This window comes from Martes martes, assembly GCF_963455335.1.
Source record: "Martes martes genome assembly, chromosome: 12".
NCBI lineage: Eukaryota > Metazoa > Chordata > Mammalia > Carnivora > Mustelidae > Martes > Martes martes.
This window is the reverse complement of record NC_137900.1, coordinates 61,670,732-61,696,181: the sequence shown is the minus strand read 5'-3', so window position 1 is coordinate 61,696,181 and position 25,450 is coordinate 61,670,732. Positions and strand designations below refer to the sequence as shown.

Sequence of the window (25,450 nt, the reverse complement as noted above, 5' to 3'; positions counted from 1 at the left end):
TTGATCTCAGGGTTATGAGTTCAAGTTCTGGATTGGGCTCCATGTGTTGGGCTGCATGCCAGTCATGGAGCCTATTAAAAAAAAAAAGTTGCTCTAATGCAGGTTTTACTGTATTTCCTTGGGGACTCCTTTTTCTCAGCTGGTCCGGGTCTTGTCATCAGGGAACACTCTACACTCCCTGCCATTTCCAAAACAGGCCAAGCAAGCATTTTCTACCTCTAAGCCATTGACCACACTGAACCCTTGGCCTGCAGCAAACACATTTCTCCCCAACTCAGTCTTCCAAGCTCGGATCAAATGCCACCTCCTTCAAGAAACATAGATTCCCCTTAATAGGAAAGGACTCTGCCTTCCTTTCCTAACTGTCTTTTATTAAAAACCTAATCAGGTTCTACCCTATATTATAGGCTTATTTCTCCAACCTGACTGTAACTGGAGGGCAAGAGAATCTTGTCTCTAAGACTAAGCACTGGGCTCTTTTTGTTGAATGGAACTGAATGAAAAGAGGAGACAGATAGTTCTCTGGTTCTTTTGGGACACACTGAAGATGGTTTGTAAGTAGAGTTGCTTTCACTTTGGGAACCTGGGTACTGTGATCTGATAAGCTCAGGATTCTCAATGTTTGGATAGGTGGAGACCTGGTGAACAAGGCAGGAATGAGTGAATCCCAGAGGTTCAGTCCTTGCGCTGGAAAAGCTTTTAAGCCTGTGCTTCCCAATGGAGGGTTCCTGTACCTCCTGCATCTGACTTCCCCGAGGAAGTTATTAAATATTTGGGTTCCAAGCTTTGTCCCATACCACAAAATCAAGCTCTTCAGTGTTGGGGCCCAGGGATCTGCATGCAATTCTCACACAGAAGTTTAGAAATTAGCATTATTGGGACACCTGGGTGACTCACACAGTTAAGCGTCTGCCTTCAGCTCAGGTCATGATCCCAGGGTACTTGGATCTAGGGAGCCCCTTATGGGGCTGGCTCCCTATTCAGCAGGAAACCTGCTTCGCCCTCTCCCACTCCCCCTGCTTGAGTTCCCTCTCTCGCTCTCTGTCAATAAATAAATAAAATCTTAAAAAAAAAAAAAGAAAAGAAAAGTTAGTATTATAGCCTGGGAGGAGTGGTAAGGACTGGACGCAGAATGCTCTATTACCAATGCACAGGGAAACAGGAAAGGGAGAACTCAGGGCAGAGTGTTCCACAGCTGGATGATTTACTAAAATGTGTAAAGAACACTCCAAGCTGAAGTTTCTTTGTTTTTCCCCAGGCTGGAGGTTTTTTTTCTTTTTTTTAATGAACTTTGCCAATTTCCCAGGTCAAAGCTGATACAAATTAAGCTTTCTTGTATATCTTTCCTTGGTCCCATGACCTTTCCCTTACCTCTCCCTTTGAGCCTTGGGGTCCACTCACTCCTCTAGCAAGGGGAGAGTATCTGCAACTACTACTCTGGCCCTGGTAAGGGAGGTGTGGCAGAGGCTTGTCCATCATATCCATCCTCCTTACTTTGCCCCACTCTCCAAACCACTCCCTACTCCTTCCCTCAGAAGCCTTTGCGGTTTCCCCACCCAAGCCCTTGGTTAGCTCTTTTTGTAGCTTCTTGCTGATTGTTGGTATCCAGTAGCTTCATCTGCAAAATGGGACTATGAATCCCGTTCTCCCCATCCTTATTATCTAGCAAAGTCCTACTCATCCATCAGCATGCATCTAGGTCTCCCCCTGAGAGGTCTCCTCTGACCTCCTCCCCCTCCACCATTCCAGAGTCACCCTGCTCAGTTCCCCCATAGCCCCCTCTGCTTACCCCCATCCTCACACTCTTAGGGTCCAAGTAGAGATCTGTCTCCTGTCTGGACAGGGTCCAGGGCTTAAGCAACATTGTGCCCTGGCTCCCGACAGGGGGCTGAGCGCTCCTTCCCAGGGCGGTTCTGATGGTGGAATGACCGCTGTGTGCACTCACTGAGGGCTTTTCCGCAAATGCTCTTGCTCTCCTCCCTCAGCCCGTGACAGCTGAGGGCAACGGGCTGACCCACTAGGCCGAGGGGACAGGGCACCCCCCAGTACCTCAGGCATCAGATACCCCCACGTGGGTCCGGAGAAAGAACGAAGGAAGGCTATGTCCTTGGAGCTTGCGCCCCCCTGGCCTGGGAAGCACGGGGCTCCTCCTCCCCCAGGCCAGCTGGGAAACAGCTTTCACCTGGGTGGCCAGAAGGGCTTTAGGGACAGAGCTTTCTTCTGTGTTCCCGAAGCTGGCCCTGCTGGCACAACCCGGGCATCAGGCCTGCACTGAGGGCCTCAGGAAATGGAGGAACCAAGTGCTCGCTAAACAGGGGCAGGCTTTGCTGAAAGCAACACGGACAAAACCCAGCTCTGAGCTTAATTAAAAAGAGTGCTTAATCCCTCCCCCAACAAATGCAGATCTCCCACAAAGGAGAACAGGAATGCCAGTGGCCAGGGAGACCCTCAGCCTTATAAACAAGTGATTCGGGCAGCACAGGGCAGCTCCGCTATGATCTGATACAATGACCATTGTCAAGGAGAGCTGTTTTTCCATGTTTTTGTATCCTTTTCTTCGCATCTTCTTTTGCTACCTAATTTCATGCATCAGAGGTCAAAAGACAAAAGGTCAGTCCTGGTGTAGAGGCAGCAAACTCACCACCACCAGGAACATGTGTCCAAAGGAGCGCTTTGAGGCACCGCCTGGGGACACCGGCAGGTTTTCATCTCTGCCTAATTCTCTTGTGTCACTTCACAAGGTTCACGAGTCTACGTGCAAATTGCATGAGAAATGAGACACCAACTGCTGTACCAAACTAGAAAAAAAAAAATCGCCTCTCTTTCGATCACCAAACTATTTCCATCTCATACCTTGTAAGAATTTGTGCCTCACAAGGAGCCCATCTTGGGCTCTTAGCCTGCCTAGCCACAGAACTCACCTATACACGTATCAACTTATATTGTAAATAAACAATCTGAAGAGCTATTCCTTAGCGGTTTTTCTAGGAGAATTTATAAAGATCTCTCAAAAAAATTACGTTTGTCCTAAAAATTGCTTTCTTTGAAATCTGAGCAGCATTTTTAGTATGAATAATTCAGTATGATTTTTTCAGTATGAATTTAGTATGGATATTTTGTTCTTCACCCCCAATTTTTTTAGTGTCCCATTTTGGATTCTTAAGTAGTAGGGTAGTGCTAGTTTCCTAGCTTCCTAGGTAGACAACTTATGTGATTATAAGGAAAATACAGCATCATGATTTCCCATTAGAAATATTTTCATATTTAGGGGTGAAAACGATTTTCCTGTTTTATGTTCATAACCGCCTCATACCATCTTGGCATGCCCAATGGTTTTCATCTCATTCAAAATAAATTTAGGAGACACCTTTAATTTTTCCTTTTGTAGACAATTTTTTAGCCAATTGGCATTCACTGTCTGAAGGTCTGGCCCCCACGCCCAGGACAAAGTAAAGGAGAAGCTAAACACTTTGGGAAGTGTCTCCGGTCACTAGACTCTAGGGTTGCCTGCAGCGCTCACCTCAGAGGCCCTCTGGACCAAAGCCCAGCCAGCTCCCTCTTTTGCATCTCACTCTGAGCTGGGTCCTGGAGGAAGCTACCAGCAAATTAGCTGGTCAAGTTGCTAAAAATAGGTAATCTGCAGCAAATCTGGAAGATTTTTAGAGCCCCGTTTTATTTCAGGCATGTTCTCAAATCCTGTAGTTCCCCTTCCACCCTAGGACTGCACCTCAAAAAGAAAAAAAGAAAAAAAAAAAAGCCGTGCACAACCTGCCAGGAGACTGAAATATTCACTTGGCGTTTTGCAAGGTCACACTACAGGCTCCAGGGAAAGAGCTCCAATCCTGCTGTGATCCTCTGCCCTAGCTCTGAAGTTATTACAGAAAAACTGGGAAGGAAGTAAGTGAGAACATTGAGGGCCTACTTACGGGCGCGCTTCGCTGTTTAACACTCTGATCTACGCCCCAAAACTCAAAGAATCGTTTAACCTGTGCACGCATTCAAAATCGCTTGTGAAGTAGGCTCTTTTATGTTCCAATACTTCGTGGAATCAAATTATATCACATTAAAATGTTATTAGTTTAAAACATATTAAAGGGGATGTAAGTCTGGGCCGGCGCATGAATATTTAAAGCTCACATTACGCGGAGAACTATCGGAAGTAGAAGGGGTGGGAAAGCCAACAGTTCATCGTATAAATATTGATGGAAATAAAACGTCCTCCGTATAAACTTTCTTTAGCAAATTAAGATTTTACTATTTACACATTACGGTATTGTTAAATTTAAAAGGAACTCTAAGAAGAAATAAACTGATTTACACTCGTTCTCAATGTTAAACAATCAGTGCCAGTAAATCTTTCCAATGCCCCGTTTTGAATTCTTAGGTAATAGTGGATTGCTGGGAAGTATAGGCAAATTGTAAATACAACTGACAGCCCGTTTTCCATAGTCACATATCGCGAATGTAACTCCAAGAAAGTAAATTTTATCTCAAAATTCTCCAAAAATAGTCTTCAAACCTCGTCTCTGTGCATATGTATACGGCATACACCTAACGTCTGCCATGTGTACCTGTGCACTGGAAACCAATAGTGGAACTGAGTTTAATTAATGGATTGAGTTGAAATGAACCCATGCAAACGACCCAGGTCGGCCCTCTTTGAGGCTTCTCTCTATAACGCTTTTAATTAAAGCAAGAAAAGCAGTAAAGTAAGGCAACAATAGCGATAATCCACCATGAGCACCAGGTTCCCCAACACAGCCCCACCGTTATTTTCCACCGCTACCCGACTATTTCTGGGTGGCGAGCCGCCAACACATGGTGCTACCAGCAGCCAGACCTCGAAGCCCTTTATACGCAGAGGATCCCATTGGCACCAGAACTGGGCGTTTTGACCCAAACCATTCCTCAGCCCCTTTCTGCAGCCGGCGCTGCTAGAAAACTTGCGGCGGCGACTGGCCTGTGTTACGCGCTTTTTGCGCTCCGCGCCCCGGGAGTTGTCAGCGGAGAGGTGCCCCCGTCCCCCCGAACACCGCCCCTAGGCAAGCCCCAAGCTTATACCGCGAGGGACAAACTCGCCGCGCCTCGGCGTCCACCCTCAATCCTGACACCCTCCAGGCCCCGGCAAACGAAGCAGGGCGGAGCTGGGCATTAGGGGAGCCGCCTGCGGAAGGTGCGGTGCCACGTGCGCGCTGCAAGGACCCCGAATCCTGCAAGTCCAGCTGCGGCCTCAGCTGCTCCCAGAACCGGGCCCCCAGCTTTAGGGCGGGGCCTCCTCCTCGCCTCCAGTCTGGACGTCGGCTCCCACCCACTCTCAGCGAAGGCCCCAGCCCAGAGCCCCAGGATCAGAGTCGTCCCCCGCGGCTTCTCACAGGGCTCGCCCAGAGCGAGGCCCAGCGGCGGACCCCGCTGGTCCAACCTTTGCTGGATTCCGGGCTGGGGATCTCGGGGGGCGCTGGGTCGGAGCCAAGCCCCAGTCCCCGCTCCACAAGCCCTGGAGTCCTCGGGCGTTTCCTGGCCGAGCGGAAGAGCCGGAGCTAAACTCCTCTCCTCCCGACGTCGGCCTCCCCCTCCCTAGACTGCAGCGTCTTAGCTGGTGGGAAGCTCACAGCGTGCCTAGGCCAACCCCTTCTGCGACTCTTTTCTTTTCCTGTCACTCTCTGTTCTCGGTTTCTGCTTTCTCCCTCTTACAGAATACCAGAGCGCGCGGGGGCCGGAGAAGCCTCCACACCAGCCCCTTTCCTGGGCCTCCAATCTGCCCTTCCCCACAGTCTCGTCTCTCCCTCGACATATTTCTGTCTCTATAGATTCTCCCCGCATTTCCTTGCAGGTTTAACCAGCGTGTCTCTCTGCCTCTCTAAATCTGGCTCTCCCTTTCTCCCTGGTGCAGCATTAAACAAATCCAGGTGTATCGAGGTTCGAGAAATGCCGGCAACGTGGACAGAAAGAATGCCTTATTCTGTCCTTGCAACATTTCCGGTCACTACAGTTTGGCTTCCCCTTGAGATGGTGCCAGTGCCGGTACCGCCTTGTAGGCCCCAGCTACCGAGGCGCCGGCTCGCTCTCTCTCGCTCTCTAGCTGTGTATGCTTATGTTCGAGTGTGGATTTATGTGTCTGTGTTTCCAAACCAGGGCAGGCTCTCCAAACCGAAAGCTGAGCGGAGTTGGGTTTCTAGGATTACAGGGCTGCGGGCAAGTGAGGTGGGGGACTTTTCGGGGGTCCCGACGCCCATCTGCGCCTAGACTCCACGCGTCCCTAGCCCCCCGCCAAGTAGCTCTAGCGCCGAAGCTCCAATTCCGCGTTGTCCGAAGAGGTTCTCCACCTGCTCCGCGGCGGGGATCCGCCCCTCGGTCCAACGCGGCTGGAGTCAGGGAGGTCCGAAGCAAGCTGGCCAGACGCAAGGGGAGATCGACCCGCAGCGGACAGGGTGCGCAAGGGAACGGCGGCTGGGTCTGGGTATCCCGCGGTGGTGGCGGTGGGGGTGTCTCTGTGAATTCTGAGCCTGGCACTGGTGCCGCACGACCCGCAGGGTTATGACTAGGGGGCGGGCGCCCCCTCGGGAAAACACATGTTTCTCGTTGGTCTGGAGCGCGCAGAGTACGACGCGGCTGCAACGGGGTCGGATAATTCAGAGCACCGTGAACCCGTCATTTCTGATGCTTGGCCTAATCCTCTGCCCTTCCTGGGTGCAGACAGTAACGGAGTAGTGCCCGGTGTCTCCTCCTTAAACCAAAAGCCCCACAAAGCCAAAACACACAGGCAAAACTCCCCAAAGCATCTCACAAACACAAAAACTGAAGCCAACACACGAAAAAGTACACCAAAACCCCCATCCAAACGGTCGGCGCCTAAAAACAAAATAAAAACCGAAGAAAACAAAACACATACAAACACAAGATTCACCTAATGCAAAACACACAGACGACACCCACTAATACAAAATTCAACACATCAAAACACCGCGCAGATGCAACAGCCTTCCAAAGGACACACAGAAAGACAATCTCCAAGGACAAAGTACAAAACACATAAAATTAAAATCCACAAGACAGAAAACAAAAGCCACCGAAAAGACCAAGACTCACAGAGCCAAACCCTCTAAAATGAAATCCACGAAAAAAATACACGCAAAACACCCGAAACAAAAGACTCATAGATAATGAAAAGAAAATTCACGGGAAACAAACAAAAACAAAACAAACCCTCTAAATAGAAAACAACCCCAACAACTCCCGCCCCCAGCCTGGGGTGAAATGTCAATTCCGGGAGGGCTTTTGATCTCTGGGCGCGGACAGGCCGCTCCTCCTCGGCTCTGCCACCCCGCGCGGGATAGGCAAGAGGGCGGGAAGCAGGGGCTGGGGCTGGGGCTGGATAGCGGAAGGAAGAATCGAGCTCTCGGAGAGGGCCAAAAATCGAATCGCCCGGGCCAGGACCCGGACTCGAAGGCTGCAAGAGGGAGGCGGCGCAGGGGGACTGCGCAGATTACTTGGTGGGGGGGGGCCGCCGGGGAATCCACAGCCACGTTTCCGATTGTGGCGAAATCGGCTCAGTGGATAAGAGATGTCCGGTTCCCGCCAGCTTCCCCCCACCCCCCTTTTCTCGAGCTCTGGGCTCTTCCCCCTAGGTTGCGGCCCAGCCTCGTGACCACCCCCTCCAAAAAACAAACAACACTCTCGCTGAGAACGATTCACTTTCCGAAACTGCCATTGTCCGGAGGGCCAAGAGTCCTCCCGCAGAGCGCTCCCCCGCCCTGGAGAACCTTGCCCCTGCGACCACCCCACAGCGGGGCCCCACAGACATCCAGTGGCCAAGCCTTGCAGCTGGACTCGGGACTGGGGAGGGGGGGTAAGAGAGTGAAGTTTTAAGCCTGGGCCGAAGAGAGCGGGCTGGACGTGCCACACCGCTGCCCCGTCTCTGTCGGGCTGATTTCCCCTCTGGAATCAAGTCCTCGGGCTCGGGCACGCAGCAAAGCCTCGGGGCTTGAGGGCAAAGGGATTCCATTTATGGGCCGGGGTAAGGTGTCCAGGACTCCCGCCAACCTCCAAGACCTCCCGAGATGGTTCTGCTCGGCTCCGGCGCCCAAAGCGGAGGCCCGGATTTTATCTCCAGCATTTTACATATGCTCCGGGCCGGAATGGGACACGGTGTGGGGAGGGAGCTCTGGGACCAGCAGGCTGAGTGGAGACCTGGGGACTTTAGGGTTCTGGCACTACCCTAAAGTCAGGAACCCGGCAATGGTATTAGAGCTGCAAATTGGGGTGGGGGTGGGGGTGGGGTGGCTGAGAGCTCTGGGGGCGGGCGCCGCCCTAGGGGTGAGTCTGAGGAAACTGGAACGCCCCCCTCTATGCCTGGCGACACTACTTGCCTTTGCGCCCCTTTCAAAAACACCTGCTGGGCAGGGTGGTTAATTTTTGTTAAAAAACAAAAACCGGGCCTGCACCCGCCTACGCGGCGGGGCTTACGCCTAGAGGGTTCACCCGCCTCGCACACCCTGCACAGGGCCGCGACACCGAGACGCAGGAATTTGTAGAACGTGCGGCCACGAGGCCAGGGCTTCCCGCTTGCCTCCGGTCCTCACCTTCCCGTGGGCGCGCGGGGCTAGCGCCCGGCTCCGTTTAAAGCCTTCCTTCCCTCCCCCCAACCCCCTATAAAAGTCCAGGGCGGCGCGGTAGCGACACTGCTGCTCTCCCGGCCTCCCGCACTGCTCCGGCCCGGCCCGGCCCGCCCCGTCTGGCCAGCTGGACAGGCCCGGCCGCACTGCGCGGACACCCTTTCCCTGCTCCGGCCCGCAGTGCGGGGCCGCACGCTGGGGGCGCGGTGTGTCTGGGGACATCTTGTGATGTTGGCGAGAACAGGACATGATCTCACATGGCGAGAAGCTCTTTAGTTCCTTAATCATTTCACGGTGCCTTCGGACGCTTTTTTTCCACCTAAAACGTTTAGTTTCAGCTCAGTGATCAGCTACCCCAGCTCGGCGGGGGAGCGGAAGGCTTGAATTATTCCGACCTGTGAGCGGTCCCTGGCACCAAAAAAAAAAAAAAAAAGAAAGAAAGAAAGAAAGAAAAGAAAAGAAAGAAAGAAAAGAAAGAAAGAAAAGGAGAAAGGAAAAAAGAAAAGAAAAGAAAAAAGAAACAAAAAAGTGGAAACTTTTTTCCCCTGTTAACTTCAAGTTCTGAAAAAATCAAAATGGATTTAGAGAAAAATTACCCGACTCCTCGGACCGGCAGGACAGGTAGGACCGCGATTCGGGCTCCAGGCGTGCTAATTCCAGGACCCAGCCAGCTCTGGTCCCCACGCACGTCGGCCCTGGGGGAGGGAATGAGCGACATTTTCTCAGGGATTGACTGCGTGTGTCTGCCGCGCGTTTGTATGTCTTTTCACCAATTTGTTCACACACTTCTGCATGAGCCCAAGTGTCTGTGAGTTTGTGTTTTTCTCTGTATCTGAATGTTTCTGTGAGTGACTATCTGGGGGTCTGGAAGTTCATTTGGGTCTGTGTGTTTACATAGGGGCTCAGAATGTGCATGAGTGACCCTGAGTTTGTATGTCCCCATATATGTATTTTCACAATGTGTGTGACTAAGAATTTATGTGCCTGTGTGTATATGTATCCTTATATTCATAAGGATACATATACATATGTGTTAGTTCATGTTTATGCGTTGGTGTTTCTGGGTACTGTACTCTGAGTATCCAAAATGTGTATCTGTGAGTATGTATGTATGTATACGTATGTAATTTGGATAAGTGTCTGAGTGTACTCCTTTAAGGGTCTGTGTCCACCTGTCATAACCCAAGTGCTTTTGGAAGTGAGAATGAGGGGGTCCCACTGACCCCTCCATTTTTGGATGTCAGCAGTTGTTCACTGTGTCCATGTCAGCGTACACAAAAGTGCCTGCCTCGAGGCACAGAGATGGATCTAGGGCTGTGGGGGGTCTGCTGTGCTAAGCCTGTGAATAGTCAGGCTCAGGTCACATTCTGTTGGGAGAAAGAGGAGTGGAGGTGTAATTTCAGGGCGTGCAGTCCCTCGGTGTGTGTTGTGCACTGCTTCACTCTGTGGGCACTACTGAGCCTACCATTTGTATAAAACCATCCCCTGTGGCAGGCACAACCTTGGCAGGGGAGGGCAGGCAACCCACAGGCTAGTTGTGACATTTCTAGGGACCTCCAATCTGCCTTTGCTTTCATCTCGACAAGCCTTTGACAATGGTGTGTGTGTGTGTATTTTGTGCTCAGGTTTTATGTTGTGGGCGCTGCTCCAGTGGAGGAGAGCACAAGTGGGTGGACATGTGTGCCTGGCCTGGGCATCCAACTCTGGTCCCTGTATGCACATGGGCCTTCCTGGCACAGGGCTCGGTGTGCCACTCATAGGCCCAGGTAGTGGTTAGCAGAGTGTGTTTATATCTAAGAGGAGGTGGCAGGCAGTAAGAGGCCTCAGTCTGTCTTGAGATTAAAGATGGGTATAGGAGCCCCTTTTACGCATTAGGCCAAGTACACTAACCCCCACCCAAACACACTCCTGGCCCTGCTGGCAAGAATTATTCCACTTCCCTTATCCCTGTGGATCTTTGAGGCCTTACCTCCACCCCAGCCTTAAATACAGGTCAAAAAGCAGAGAGAGAGGGGTGGATTTATACTCCAAACCCAGGACAACTCTGGGCGTAGATACATTTCCAGAATTGTAACAAGTGAGGACAGAAATCTAAGAGGTGGGGAATTAAAGAAGATTCCCCAGGGTAAACGTGCAAGAAGGGGAATCTGGAAACTCCCTCTGCTCCATCCCCATCTCCCCTCCTCCCTTGGCTCCCTTGGTAGGTGGGACTTCCAGAGATGCCATCATCAGATCCAGGACTAGGTGTTCTGTGTATGCTAGGAATGGGTCAGAGGCACATGAGGATCTAGGGGAGTGTCTGCCTGGTTGGTGTGACTGCCTTTCCCTTCGGAGAGCTGTCTACCAAGAATGTAATTCAGGGCGGTCGATGGGCTCTTTGATTAGTTCAATCGCCTGAATAATCGTTTAATCAATAAAGCATTTCATTCCTTAGTAAGGCGGACCTGGGTGGGGCTGGGGGGGGTGTCCTAGTCTGGCCTGAGTTTAAAAATCTGGAGAGCCACGCCCCCTCTTCTCCTTTGGGCTTGGGTAAGGGCCACCTGCCCTAGAAAGGGCAGAGCTCCCAGGTGACATTGCACTTCTGCCTGTCTGCACCTGCCTGGGCCCCAGCAGTGGGGAAGAGGAGAGAGCTGAGAAACTAGCTTGGCGGGGGCATCCATATCTGGTTTCAGGGGTTTTATGTGGGTTTCTCCCATCTCCCAACTTGGAGGCCTTTTTTTTGAGCCACTTGACCTCCTTTTCCTTCCTTCAGAAATGTTTTCCATTCCCTCTCATGATCTCAGTTTCCCCATCTGTACAATGGGGAAGGAGTATATATACCATTTTGGCTCTAAGCCCAAGATTGGGTAAGGTCAGCCTTAAACACAGAGCCACTTAAGGATCCTCCTGTCTAGCCTCTTCATTGTGGTACCAAAAAGAAAAAAAAAAAAACCTGATACCCAGAGAGAGGGGCAGGGACTTGTCTGACATCATACAGCAAGGGGTAAGGAGGGAGTAGGACCAAAAGGTGACTTCTCTGCCTTTAGACCCCTTCATTCTTGCTGGGAGAGGAGGTAGAGCCCCATCTCCCAAGAGCTCCCTTGGAGAAAAAGGACTATTGGCCAAGCTGTCTCAAGAAATCCAAGGCCAGGAAGGCCAGGAGATTTTGAACAGGGTCTGGGCATTGGCATCCAGTCCTGCATCTCTGAAATGAGTGTGTTGGAATAACAATCCTCCCTAACCATGGATCTTCATCTTTGAGAACTTTGGGAGGACTCATCTCAGGGTTCTCCCCATTAGACATATAGGAAAGCAGAGCCCTAGAAGAAGGGGCCGGTAGTGGAAAGTCTTTGGGAGAAAGAAAGAGAGTGCCAGAGCCCCTGGCCTGCAGGGTGCACTGCTAGTGATAACAAACCCCACAAAGGCAGTTTACATGGTTCTTGAAAAATTTGGTTAAATTCACCTACTTAAAGATCCTGATTCAGGTGCAGGAATTACACAGGAATCGACTCTGCCCAACTATCTATGTAACCTGGGTCAGTTGCTCTCTCCCTCTCTCTTTGGTCCTTTTAAAATGAGAGTCAGAGAGGGGGCACCTGGCTGGCTCATTTGGAAGAGCATGGGACTCTTGATCTTGGGATTGTGAGCTGGAGCCCCACGTTGGGTGTAGAGATTACAAAACAAAACAAACCTTGGAAAAAAATAAAATAAAATGAGGTTTACAAATAGAGGACCTACCAAGTTAGGACTGTTTTGGCAGCAGCGTCTCTGATTCTCCCAAACTGAGCACCTAATCTGAGCCCTGGAGGCCTTGCTTCCCTCTGCCCCCCACCTTCCGCCAAGCAAGAGCAGGGATAGGGGCTGGAGGAGTCGATTTCAGGGCCCTAGAGCCCTGGAGCAGCCCCAACCCCAAACACATGTGGAGGGGCTGACTTGGTGGAGAGAAAGGGGAGGCAGGGAGGGAGTGCGCTCTGAGTGAGAGCAGGTTGCTCACTGCAGATCAAGGTGGAGGTTCCTTTGGAGGTATTTTGGCTTCTCAATTAATTCTCAATGGACTTTCTTTCAATAGCAGAGCTTTCAAAGGCAATTGGTCTTCTATAAATTGAGTTTCTTCCCGGATGGTTTCCTTTCCCAGTGTCTGCCTCCAGCCCTTAGCACAGGGCACTGTCCAAATTTGTGCGGTTGGGGGAAGGTAACCCGGTGACTGTTACACACAGCGAGAGGCCCGACCAGGTTCAGCGCCAGAGCGTTAAGACCAGCTCCCTGCTAGTCTAGTCTGTCTCTGTTCTCTTGTCTCTTCGATAGTCTCACTTAGACTCGTGGGCTCGTGGGCTCGTGAGCCGTGAGCCTTCGGAGGCAGGACTGCGGTGCAGAAGCCCTGCTCCGTCAGGGAATCGCTGTGTGATCTCACACTAGTCATATTACTTCTGGGGGCCGCTGTTTGGTGGCCTATAAGACTGGGGTAGATGGCCAGGATATCAGTTCTGGGGGTGCCTCTCGGCATTAGAAGTTCCCGGAAGACGGCCCGCTTGGAGGCTGGAGGCAGTGAAGAACCCCTATGTGAAGGAAAACTCCCTCTGTCCTGGGCACCTGTCGCCCCAACGGGCAGGCAGCCCAATGCCGCCTTAAGCCGCACACCCTCTCTTTAAAATGGGAATCTAAGCTACTCCTGCTCAGTTAATACCTGTGGTTCCATCCCACCCCAGCAGTACTCTGATTTGGTCCCGGCCCCACAGGTATCAGGAGGAAAACTGGTTTGTGCCGATATATCCTACCTAACTGGATTCTTTATTTGGCAGCCCACACCCCCTCGCTCTACCCCAAACTCCCAGCCATCCCGAGTGTGGCTCTAGAGGCTCTTCGGGGAGAGTTTCCCAGCCCACAGCCTTTCCTCTACTTTAGATTTTCTATGTGACCTTGGACAAGGCGCTCCTTGGCCTCAGGATATGCATCTGTAAAATGGAGAAAGCATTGCCTCAGGGCCCTTTTCTGCTCTAAGACTTTAGAATTTGAGTTTCTAGGCCTGAAGTCAATGAGTGGGGCTGGAGGTGGAGGTGTCACTGGCTGCGTCCCTCAGGGAGTCCCCCCCAGTCTCTCCAGGAACGCTGAGCTGCCACATCAAATTCTAGTTACTTTTTATCCACCGTGTGCCTGTGGAGTGGAATGTGGGAACCCTAACTCATCCGGGTTCCTCTCTGCTTTTATGTTCTTCCTGCTTGAAGCGGAGGTGTGGTTGAGGGGCTGGGGGAGGGAGGATGGGGGCCTGAGGATTGGGACCTGTCGGGTTCCAGACAAAGGAGAGAGAACGCAGCCACTCCACCCCAGTGCACACTGCAGCCTTCTGGGCCCCCAGAGGCCCTCCTGGAGCCGTTTAACACAGCTGTGCCCTGGAAGGGGTGGAGACGGTGTCAGCACCGGAAACTTATCTACCGGTCAGGGGCAGCTGGGTCTGGGACAGTAACAGAAGGTGAGACTGAGGGCTTACCCCAATGTAGGGATGTAAGAAATGGGGCAGAGGTAGAGAGAAGGGAGACTGAGGCAGAGAATGAACCCAGAGCCCTCTCAGGGTCAACCAGTGCCCTGTCTTCTTTATAAGCTCAAGTCTGGAGCAACCATTTCAGAGCCGCCCCCTCCCACCCTTTTGTGGACTTATATTAGAGAATCATTACTCGTGAATTAGAAATGGTGGGTCTTGGGACAACTGTCATGAGCCATGGGGCAGTAGTCCTCAGTGTCTTTGCCAGTACCTCCTGGGTATAGAATGGCTGTCACGGGCTTCCTTTTCAAAGTCCATTCCTTTGATATGGTCCCAGGGCCTCACACCCCTGATAAACTGAGACTCCCTGGTCAAAAGTCTGCCCTTCTGGACCAGGAAAGTCTGCTAGGCATCCACCCATTTTTGTCTTCAAAACAACAAGAACTTCCTGGAAGAGGAAAGATGGAGTTTTCTCTACAGCAGCCTGGTAGCATGCCTGGCTTGGCGCAGCCCTTGCATATAGAACTCGCCTGCCTACCAGCCAGCTTAAGGAACCCTCATTGGCACTGGACTAACATGACTGGCTTCATTTAATTCCCAAGAAGCTTTGCGCCAGATGCAGAATTACCCCCTGGAAACAGAAGCCTTCAGTTGCACACCACTAGCCCCAAGGCGACTGTCAGCTCCTGGTCTGAGGCTGGAAAGAGAGACTCAAGGCTTAGTGCTTGGACAGCCTGGTCCAAAGCCTCAATTAATTTCCTCACCCAGGAGCACCCTGATTACTAACTTTAAAGGAGTGTGAAATTTCTTTCCCCTCAAAATTTCTGCCTTTCTTTTAGCTCAGAATTGTGGTTCCCTGGGGGCGGGGGGGGGTAAGATTGAGGGAGAGGGGTGGACAAGAAGGCGACAGCAGCAGCTTAGTAGGTGGTTGGTAAAATTGTGAAATGTTTCCTCTGGAAGGAGCCGCCATTGAAGACTAGGTAAGCCAACTCTACCCATTTTACAGATGAGAAAACTGAGCTCAGAAGAGGTAGTTGTGCGCACACCACGAGTCTATCGCGAATCTGGTGGTACTTAGATTGAAAACCGGATCTCTACTGCGCTCCTATTCTTCCTCCAACATCCGTGTGTGTTTTCAGGAGACAACCCCCCCTCCACCCCCGACCTGTACACTTCATCTCCTCATCCCCACTTTGGCTGTCCCCAGTCCCTCAGCGGGTCCCAGGGGCCCAACGCTGCGGCAGGAAGGTCTGGCTCCCGCGGCGTCTGCGGCGGGACTCTCCAGGCCCTGTGTGCATCCCCTTACCCCTCCCCCCACCCGCGCTCCACTAGGCCTTCGCCCCGCGCGTTTGTCAATGAACGTGGCGCCGCCGCCTGGGCCCCGCCCCCCATTCTCTCCTATTGCCCAGGTATCCGCTAATCAGGCGGAGCCCGCCGGTTGCTCAGCCAATGGGGCGGTGTCTCGGGCTAGGGCTGGCTGCCACAGCTCTGATTGGCTTGATGAAGCGTGATTGGCAGGTTAGCCCCCGCCCCGCCCCCGCCCGGAGGGAGGCTGAGCCCCGGGCGGCGCTGTCCACACGCAGCGGGTCCTGAAAGCGGCTCCGGGGCGGCGCGGTGGCGCACTGTGCGCGCCGAGCAGGCGGAGGGCTAGCGCCGGCGGTGGCGGCGGCGGCGGCGGCGGCGGCAGCAGCGCGGGCAGTCAAAGCCGACAGCGGCTCCATCTCAGCACCGGCAGTCCCGGCGGCCTTGGTGGAGGGGACCTTTCGCTATCTCCGTCCCTCGCTACACGCCGGGGCAGGCGCGGCGGCCGTCCCGGAAGAGGCAACGGAAAAACGTTGGAGCCAGACCCCTGAGAGAGGGCAGGGGGGCTCGAAGAGTTGGTGGGCGTGAGGCAGATACTCAGGCGTGGAGGACACTGTCGCTGTTGTCCCCAATCCTGGTCCCAGCGATGGGGGTGCATCGGGAGCCGGGGGAACTTTAAAGGCAGAGGGTCCGGGGGTGTGAGAGCTATAAGCTCCTGGGGACTCAGGAGTCACGGCCCCAACGTCAGTGACGGAAGCGTCTCCGAACCCGCCGGGGCCTCAGCGCCGCCAGAGAGGAAGTTCTTTGCAACTTCGTCTGAGACGTCGGAGAGCCGAGTGGAGCGAGGCTGGGGCTGCAACTCCAAGCCCCAGAGACTCAGAGAAGCAGAGAAAGAATCCGGTGGAGACCGAGGGGTCGAGAGAGACTCCAGAGGCCGTGGAACCAGCCTGGCAGCCCGCGGGCCTCGCTGCCCCTTGAGTGAAACCAAGGGCCGTGTGTCCCGCAGGCCTCCTCAAAGCCGCTCCTACCGAAGGCCGGGGGCTCCTTGCCGTCCCGGAGACGGGCCCCTACGATATGCCCCCAAAGCTGCCGGTTCCTTGGCCGCATCTACTCTGGCCCGGCTTCGCAGCCGCTGCCTGAGACTGCCCAGGAGGGAAACCACCAGGAGTTGGGCGCCCCACTCCCAGCCGGACTGCACTAGCGCCGTTTCCCGCCTCTAGGCGCAGCTCTCGGCGATCTCCAGCGGAGCAGCTCTGAGAGAGGCCCCGGAGCTCCAGCAGCGTTTTCTGAGCCCAGATCGCACAGTACCCGGCCTGGCGGCGTGGCTCCCTAGCCGCGCTGGGCAGCCCCTTGGCGCCGGGAGGCGGCGGCGTCGGCCGGCCTGCAGTCTGGAGCGCCCCGATGGAAATACACTGTAAGCACGACCCGTTTGCATCCATGCATAGTAAGTAGGCGGCAAGCTCGCTTCTCTCACTCTCCGGCCGGGACGGGGTTGGGTGTGCCGGACCGCGGGGCAGGTGCCAGGGCCGAAGGACTCAGGACTTCTGTAGCAACACAGTCAAGTTGGCAAAGTGCAGTGCTCTCAGGAAGGGCGTGTGGAACAACGCGCCTGGTTCCCCGGGCCAGAGCACCTGGCACCGGGAATCCCGCCTCCAGCAACGGGTAGTGTAGACTTCGAGCTGCAGCCTCTTGGGGGGCGGGGGTGAGGCTGGCTCCGGCAGCAACATTTCAGCATGTTGGGAGAATCGTAGCTCGGACCTGAAGAGGGCTCCGGGACTGGCTAGTTGGAGGGCAGGAAGTTGTAGGGAGAGGTCAGTCTTAAGTCTAAGACAGCGTCCCACACCCCATCCGCGGTAGCGCCTTTTCAGCCCTGGAGCTGATGAGGACTGATGCTTGGAGGGAAATTGGGGCCCCAAGCAGTGCCTGTGTGCTTATATGTGTGAAGGAAGAGGCTGAGAGGTAAGCAAGGACACAAAGTTCAGAGCTCTAAAGGTGTCCTGGAATTGGGTGGTGGGATTTGAAAAATCAACGAAGTGGCAGTCCCTCAGCTGAGCTTAAAAGCTGCCCGTTCATATGGAGAGACCCTTAAAGACACCATCAAATCCTTCTCTTCAGGACACTTGCCACATGATGGCTTCTCCCCTTAAAAAAAAAAAAAATCAAGAAGTCAGTTAGTCTTAACAGGCATCCCCTCCTCCCCCTTTCTGAAAGACACGGGCGTGTGTAGGAGACGGGAAGGGTCATCCTGGGCACCGGGGAGGCGATCCAGGCTGCCTGACCCGCGGGGATCTGTCAGTTCACCCTTTAGCACAGTCTCCTGTGAGATGAGCGCTCCTCTCACGGTGAGTTAACGCCGGATTAGATTCGGAGATTTCAAGGAAATTCCAAGTGGAACGAATCGTGTTTCCCTTCTGCGGGCTGCAGAGCTGGGCCAGAGCAAGGCGCCAGGCTTTAGCGGCATCCAGTGGGGTGCCCAGATCTGGTCCCCACGGGCGGCAGGTCAGGGAGTTGCTCCCGGACTGGGAGTTTACCCCAAGCCAGGTTCCTCTAAGACAGTCCAGGATCCTGCTCACCCAGCCGTGAGTCCCCTATTTAACAAAGGCAGCATAGACCCGGCTGGAGAGAAGGCAAGCTTCCCTGGCGAAAATGTCGGTTTCTGCCCTGGAGGGTGGAGTGTCCTGGTAAGCAGGGAAATGCTGATCTAAGCCTCCCGGGCTGGTTGCGGGCAGGTCAGTTTCTCTTTGTGTCAATTTTCCGAATGCGAGGTAATCCACCAAAGCAGTAGGGAGATTTGCGCAGAGAAGCCGCTTTCACCGGTCCTACTCCAAACGATTCCTCACCATTTGGGGCCTGTGCCAAAACGGTTTCCAGTCCATGGTGACCCCAGCACCTGCCTCTCCCCCCAGCAGCTGTCGCCTGGGCAGACTTGAGCCGTGCTCCGGGGAGGATCTGTTCTCGCAGAGCAAGCGAAAAAACAAACGAGTTAGGGTCAATACTCTGAGAGGGGTGTAAGCCTTTAGCTCAGCCAAGGAGCGAATGGGGGACAAATGGGGAGGGCTGACCCCTGCACGTCTCTCCTCACCATTCAGAATCCACAGACCCTCACTTCCTCCTGCGTAGACACCAGAGCCCCAGGGGTTGCTGGATGCTTGGGGAGATAGCATCAGAACCAGTGGTGTCCTGGCAGTGCATAAGGGTGGAGAAGGTGGTTCCTTCCAGATACCCGTTAACCAACTGAAAATGCCTGTCTCTGTCCCTCCTTGTCCCGGCCTTCATCTGCCTGTTCCTCAAGAAGTGCTCCCTCCTCCTGTTTTCAATCTTCTTGGCAGCATGGTGGGGGCTGGGCCCCAACCAGGCTAGCTTTCAGAGCTGGCTTCTCTGGAAGTGCCCTTGGTCTGATGCCTAAAGCTGTTTGCTTGTACAATGTAGGCCCACCTTGGGCCCCAGTTTGTTGGCGATTGTCGAGGTGTACAAGTAGATCCTGAGAGGTTGCTGGTGTAGTAGGGGCTCAGACCAAGTCCCACTTCCTTGTCTTCCTGCCTGGCCCTGGTCAGTTTCTTCCCAGGGACCCCCACCCCATTTGGAGCAAGACAGCTTCTGTGGGGAGGTAGTATTGGGGGAGGGGAAGGGACTGCCGGGAAACTGGCTTTTGTGTTCTCTTGCCCTTACTCCCTATTCTAGATTCATCATTTTCATATGTACAGTGGCCTTCCACCACCCCTGCCTAGATGTTTCCTTCCCCCAGGTATTTTTCCAGTTATAAAGCACTTTTATGGTCAGCCTCCTACCTGCGTGTCATCTGAACCTCAGCTAAACCCATTGTACAGAGTATGATATTGAAGTCAGAGAGACAAAAAGGCGGACAGGAAGGTTGCTTGGGCAAAGCTGGAGCTGGTTCTGGGTCTCCTAGGATTCACAGAAGGGGAGAGGGCGGGACTCAAGATTCCAGAGAGAGGGCAGTGGACTGTTTGAGTGAGTATACACATGTGCAAAGCATTTTCTCTCGTTTAACTAGATCTGCCCCGAAGACCCGACTGTCTGTGTCAGCGCCCGTCTGTTGGTTTGAGCCCTTCAAGACTTCATCCCTCCTCTTTCCCTGTGTCCTTGTTTGCATGTCTGTGTGTCCCTTCGTTGTTTATCCTCTCCAATGTCACAAGGAGGAATTTCAATAACCCTGTGGGGTTTTGGAGTTGGGTCTTCCTGCTGAGTTATTAGAGACCCTCTTCCCACAACCCTTTACCTAGCCATGGTCTTTGGGGTTTGGATAGGACCCCTGGTGGGTAGTACATCCTTGTCAGGGCCTAAGGAGCTTCCATGCAGGCCAGCCCTCAGAAACCAGAGCCACAAAGGCCTTGGGTGTATCTTCAAGCCTTTCCCCCCAATCCTCCTCCAAACCCTGTGTGGCTTGTCCTGTGGGGGCAGGCCTGTGTTTCCCTTGTATCTGTGTGTCTGTTTCCTGGTCTTTGCCTTGATTTGTTTGTATCTGTCTCTGTGTCAGGCTCTCTGAAAATTCTACTTGTCCCTGAGAAGTGTAGCTGGGAACATGCACCCCTCAGGGGATGAAACCTCACGCAGCAGGAGTCCATAGGAGGTAGAGGCTGGGACTTGGGTTCTCTGAGGAGATGCAGGGCTGGAGCAGGGGTCCCAGAAAACAAAGATTCTTCTCCACAGAAGTCCTCTGTCTTCCAGATGCCCCTTTACTGGGCTTCCTCCATTTTCTCTTCTGGTCTTCTTGCCTCCCACTGTACACCTTTTCTTTTCTTTGCCGGTACTAGCTGATCCATTCCTTTCTCTCCTCCTCTGCCTTTCGAACCTGAGACTTCCCTTCCTCACTCTGTCCTTGCTGTCTGTTTCATTTAGTTTCCATGCTTTGCATCCTTCCCCTCACTTTTCCTCTTTTCTTTCCCCATCTTGCCTCCCTCTCTCAGGCTTCAGGTTTTACTTCTTTCCAATCCCGGGGTAAGTGGGAGACATTGCCTTCTCAGACTAGGTAAATTACCTCCCCACCACCCTTGAAGTGCTCTATTGGCTAGGACTGTGACTGAGGCAGAGAAGACCTAGCCAAGTGAGTTTGGGAGCCTTTCCGGGAAGTTGAGGGAGATAGGGCGTTCCCAGGTCATCCTGAGTCTAGTGTGAGCTCTGTGCTTATATGGATCAGACTCTGGGAGAACATAGGTAGCCTTGTCTTTGTGATCAAAACTAGAGGGTTTGGGACCTGCTGTCACCTAGAGTGTCCAACCCTTGGGATTTTTTTCCATGACGCAGAAGTTCCCAAAAGCTCACAAATGTCCTGGAGGACTGCTCTTGGAATTTAAGTCCTCTGAAGGTTGCCATTGTGTTTTGGGCAGAAAGTTCAAATTGCCAGGGGCATAGGGAACAAGCAATTGCAAATGGGTCTCAAGGCCTGGACTCATAGGTTATCTCAAAAGTGTGCTGGATGCTTTTAGCTTCCTTTCTGTCCTCAGATGAGCTTGTACAAATTCTGAATTTACTTTCTTCAATCCAGCCTGTTCTCTGAAGATCTGTACAATCCTTTTTTATCAGGTGCTCCCAACCCCAGAACAAAGACTTTCTAAGGCCCTTGACCAGGGGTGGCTGTCATCTTTCTGTTTTAGGTGAACTATGCAGTTTTGTTTCTAACTGCGAAATCCTGTTTGGGATGGTTTTCCTTTTTCTTATGTCTGGGGTGTTTTAGAATGATCAAAGCCAATTAAAGCTCATTTTGAAAATCAAGAAATTCAGCTAAGAATTGGAATTAAGTACTGTCGTTACCTATAAAATTGTGTTTTTCCTTGAAATCAGCCTGAGCTCGGAAATTCTGGGAAATATTCAGTTAGGAACCTCTTGGAAAACGTCAGTGAATTTCTTTGGCAGTTTTGAGGAAATAGGTTATATTATGGGTGTTTCCCCCACCCTTTTTTTTTTCAGATCTTCATAAACCTAGATAGTAATTGAATGTTGAGGGGGCATAGCTAAGATGAGGAGGCTATTTTATGTTTTAGAATTGGAGTGTGTGTGTGTGCGTGAGCGCGAGTGAGAGAGAGATGTCTGAGTTGCCTAGCTTCCCTGGTATAGTCTAATCCCAGGCAAGTCCCAGTTTAGATGGAGCTTTCCCCATCGGTGGCCTCTGAGCTACCAGCAGCATTGGTAAATAAATGCTTGGACTTGGATTTTGGCTTTTGACTGTCCTTAGCGATGTCAGTTAGTGGCTGATTAACAGCTACAAGGTCAATGATGTTGCTATACTGGGTCACTCTGTGTTTACTGGTTCTGCTCTTCATTTACTTGGATCCCTGTTTCCCTCCAGATGGACTTTGATATAAGAGAAGGGAGCTTATTGGGTGGAGAAGATACTTTCCCAGACTCCTTTGGCTTAAAATCCATCTCAAAGCGTTTGTAAAACTTGGGACTTCTCCAGCTTCTTTATCCCCACCCCCCCTCCAAATCAACTTGAAGCTGCTTGTCAATTGCAAAAACACTTCAGAATTTCCAGGGAAACTCTTGTATAACAAATCCTGATGTGGTAGAGTGGAATGTGATCCTCTGACCCATTTCTTTTGTGTGCTCTGGGAGGGTACAGTGGTCAAGTCTGCGTGTTAGCCTTCCCTTTTTTGTTTATTTTTCCCCTTTATTGAGGGATGAGCCCCATCTTTTTAAAGAAAAGGTTTTTTTGTTTGTTTGTTTGTGATCAAGGCAGTGGTTGGATTTTGTTTCAGTACTCTGTAGACATTATTTAAACAAAAATTTTTAAGTCCTTAGCCCTTGAATCAGATTGCTGATTTAAAAAAAATTTTTTTTTTCCCTGTGAGATCTAGTTTATTGGAGTGGTCCTTTTCACTTTTACAGATATTTGTTAAAAGGAAAAGAGTTCCGTTTTTAAAAATCTCTTTACAGTTGATGGATTTTAAAACATATTTTCTCCCCAGGATCTTCCTTAGACCTTAGCATCGTGCATGTAGTAAGTTATGTTTCTAATGTGGATTGGGGTCTTTCATACACTCCATTGTTAACAAAAAATTACAAGGTGATACTAGCAACTAAAGGAAACATAGTATGGGGATGTTTGTTATCAATAGCCCGACTGACTGGCTGAAGATGGACAAAGGCAAAGGTTAATTTTAAAAAGCAAGGTGCTCATGAAGCCTGCACGATCAGACTCCAGGCTCAAGATAGGCAGCCTGCGGCCATTTCTGATCAGAGAAGCTCTGGGTGCTTGTTAACAGCGCTTCTGGTACTACTATGTGACTGGTTCTAACCACCCTTTCCCTTGCCTTTTGTTTCTGATCTGTTTCAGGACATGGAGGAGTGAATCAGCTTGGGGGGGTTTTTGTGAATGGACGGCCACTCCCGGATGTAGTCCGCCAAAGGATAGTGGAACTCGCTCATCAAGGTGTCAGGCCCTGTGACATCTCAAGGCAGCTTCGAGTCAGCCATGGTTGTGTCAGCAAAATTCTCGGCAGGTAAAGGCAGAAGCTGCAGGTTTCCCTTGATTTTTTCAATAACGACCTAAAACATGACCCAGCAGCTGTCCAGTGTGCCCACGTCGTATTGAAAATCATGGTAGCACTTCGCTAACATGCCTAATACTTTAGAGTTTGCAAAGCCCTTTCAAGGCCATTTAAATCAAAGGAGCCCTGGGAAACCCCCATTTCGAGTGCCTCGTGGAATGGGGTGACTCAATCAGGAAGAATGACATGTTTTCTGAAAGCCTGGTGAATTATTCCAAAGGACCCACGAGGAAGAGGTTCTTGGGAATTTCCCTTGCACATCTTGGGTGAGCCCAGGGCCTGAGCAGGGCTGGGTAGAAAATCCACAAGTTATAAAATGGCATTATCAATATTTTATTTGAACGTTTTCAAAAAACACATTCCATTTTTTTTAAAGATTTTATTTATTTATTTGACAGACAGAGATCACAAGTAGGCAGAGAGGGAGAGAGGAGGAAGCAGGCTCCCCGCCGAGCAGAGAGCTGGATGCGGGGCTCGATCCCAGGACCCTGAGATCATGACCTGAGCCGAAGGCAGAGGCTTTAAACCACTGAGCCACCCAGGCACCCCAACACATTCCATTTTTAAAAGTCCTCTGTCATTTTCAGTGTTGGGGTATCAACAACCTCCTTACGTTGGACTGTAATATTTTCCTCCTATACGTTTTGTTTCCTTCACAGTGACATGCATCCTAAGTGTATATTAGAGTGGGGGAAAAAAACCCACCAAACACATGCTAACTCTCGAAGCTGACATTTCCAAGTTGCCACTTGACCTGCCGATTTGCTGCCAGCAAAATACCAACAATGCCAATTCTCCCAGAGGGCTAGATAGCCCAGCTTTTGAGCACGCCTGGAGAGCCTCAGTGTGATCCAGGGAAGCATGTTTTAAGAGGAGGTAACAAATCTACAGAGGGCAGGTGACTGACCCTAGTCCACCCAGCCAGTCAGTCCTCTCAGACTGGGAGGAGGCCTCAAGGACCCTTAGACCATCGGCATCTCAGCACACCCCAAAGCCAAAGCCGCAGGTTTTTTTTTCTGGGCATGTGAAGTTGCTAGAGGTCTGCCCTGGCAGCCGGAGTATTCTCAGATACAGCTGTTCAATGTTCTCTCAGGATTTTCCTCCCAGGGTCAGAAAGCAACCTTGGTCCTATAGCTTGCATTATGATTTGAGAACAGTTGCCTGAATAGAAAATAAATATTTTGAAGTATGTCAGTGACATTGTGGTTTTCTATGTGCTCTCTTCCTTTCATCTGCTGGAATTTAAGAAATTCTCTTAGATGGAAGGAAAAGCAGTTTCTAAACTTGGGGAGCCTTGTTGGAGGCCAAGGAAAGAAGTTTCAAGGCCAGGGGTCTGGGATCCCCTTTGGGGACTTTGATCCTTGCGTTTGTTCCTTATTCCCTGCCCACCCCAGGTCATCTCGCAACCAAGGAGGAGGCTCTGGGCTCCACTCCTGTTTAGCACTCAGGAGCAAATGAGCCCCAGCCAGAGTTCAAGGAGGAAGGCTGGACATCAGCCTGCTGCTCTTGTTAGATGGTGGTTGTAGGCAGGAGGATGAGAGTGAAAATAAAAGAAGAAAAATTGAGGAGAGGGAAATGAAAAGAGAATGATTGATTTTAAAACAGAGAATAGAATAGAGCAATGAAGACAAGACAGAAGGAGAGAAAGAGAGGAAAGAAATATTTTAGACTATCTCAATGTCAGACTTTGAGAGCCAAGTGCGTCTTAGCTATCTTCTTGGGAAGCCTCTTCATTGCATAGAGGGAGAGAGATAAAAAAGAAGGCCCTTCCTTTGTTTTTGCTGAGACATCGTTGCTGAGCCGACATCTTGCTCGCTGTTTGAAATCGTCTCAGGGTGAGACGCCAAGCCCTTCTCAGAGGGGACATCTAGATGCTGGGTCGTCATGTTCTAGTGCCCGGGAGCCCTCCAGACCTCCCCTGGAGACTGAAGGGGACAAGGACCCTCCCCGGCCCAGCCGGCAGCCTCTGGAGGCCCAGAATAGATTTGTCACTAGGTAGAGTGGCACTCGGAAGTTATGCGCCGCTCGGGTGCCTGGCCGTTTAAGTTGTCAACAATAAATTGGAATTTCATAGCTCATTATTTTCATAACTAAGAACCACAGTGGACAAAATGTCACTCTAATTAGAACTGCCTTTTAAGAAACAAGTTCAGCCCTAAAACAGTGTGACTGGGAATTTCTGAACTGGGGCTGTTCCATCCACTGACATTTTTTTTTTTTTTTTTTTGGTCACCGAAGAATTTGATGGGCGCACTTGGAGTGACAGATTATAGAGAGTGTGTTGTGTGTGGTGGCCGTGGTTTTCAGAGGCTGTATGACAAGGCAGTCAGAGTCCCTGGGGCAGAGACCCCCGTCATCTTGGGAAGGTGGCGGTTTGCCAGGAGTGTGGGCATTCAGTCCACAGAGCTCGGGGCTCAGGAGGGGCTCGAGAGGCACAGCCTGGTGGCATGTGAGACCCATTTAAATCCACCCAGAAAGCCTGGCTCTTGTCTTCTTTCACTAGAGCCTGGCTGGGAGTTTCAGACCATTTGGAACTGGGTGGTATGTTACACAGTAATAAACACGCAGAGGAT

At 51.6% G+C, this 25,450-nt stretch overlaps 1 protein-coding gene across 8 annotated transcripts in view; it reads left to right on the top strand.

Moving 5' to 3' along the window:
* Positions 1-9,187: 9,187 nt before the first annotated feature.
* The window catches only part of PAX5 (paired box 5), a gene marked incomplete at both ends in the record, with an annotated part of 187,412 nt that continues 171,149 nt past the window's right edge, over positions 9,188-25,450 (top strand). For 7 of the 8 annotated variants that reach the window (XM_080819890.1, XM_080819889.1, XM_080819887.1 and 4 more), the window contains 2 exons: positions 9,188-9,233; positions 22,664-22,829. In XM_080819890.1, coding sequence (XP_080676016.1) covers positions 9,188-9,233; positions 22,664-22,829 — 212 coding nt within the window. Of the gene's footprint in view, positions 9,234-16,770; positions 16,814-22,663; positions 22,830-25,450 lie in introns of those variants that run through there. The other variant, XM_080819884.1, reaches the window with a different exon arrangement.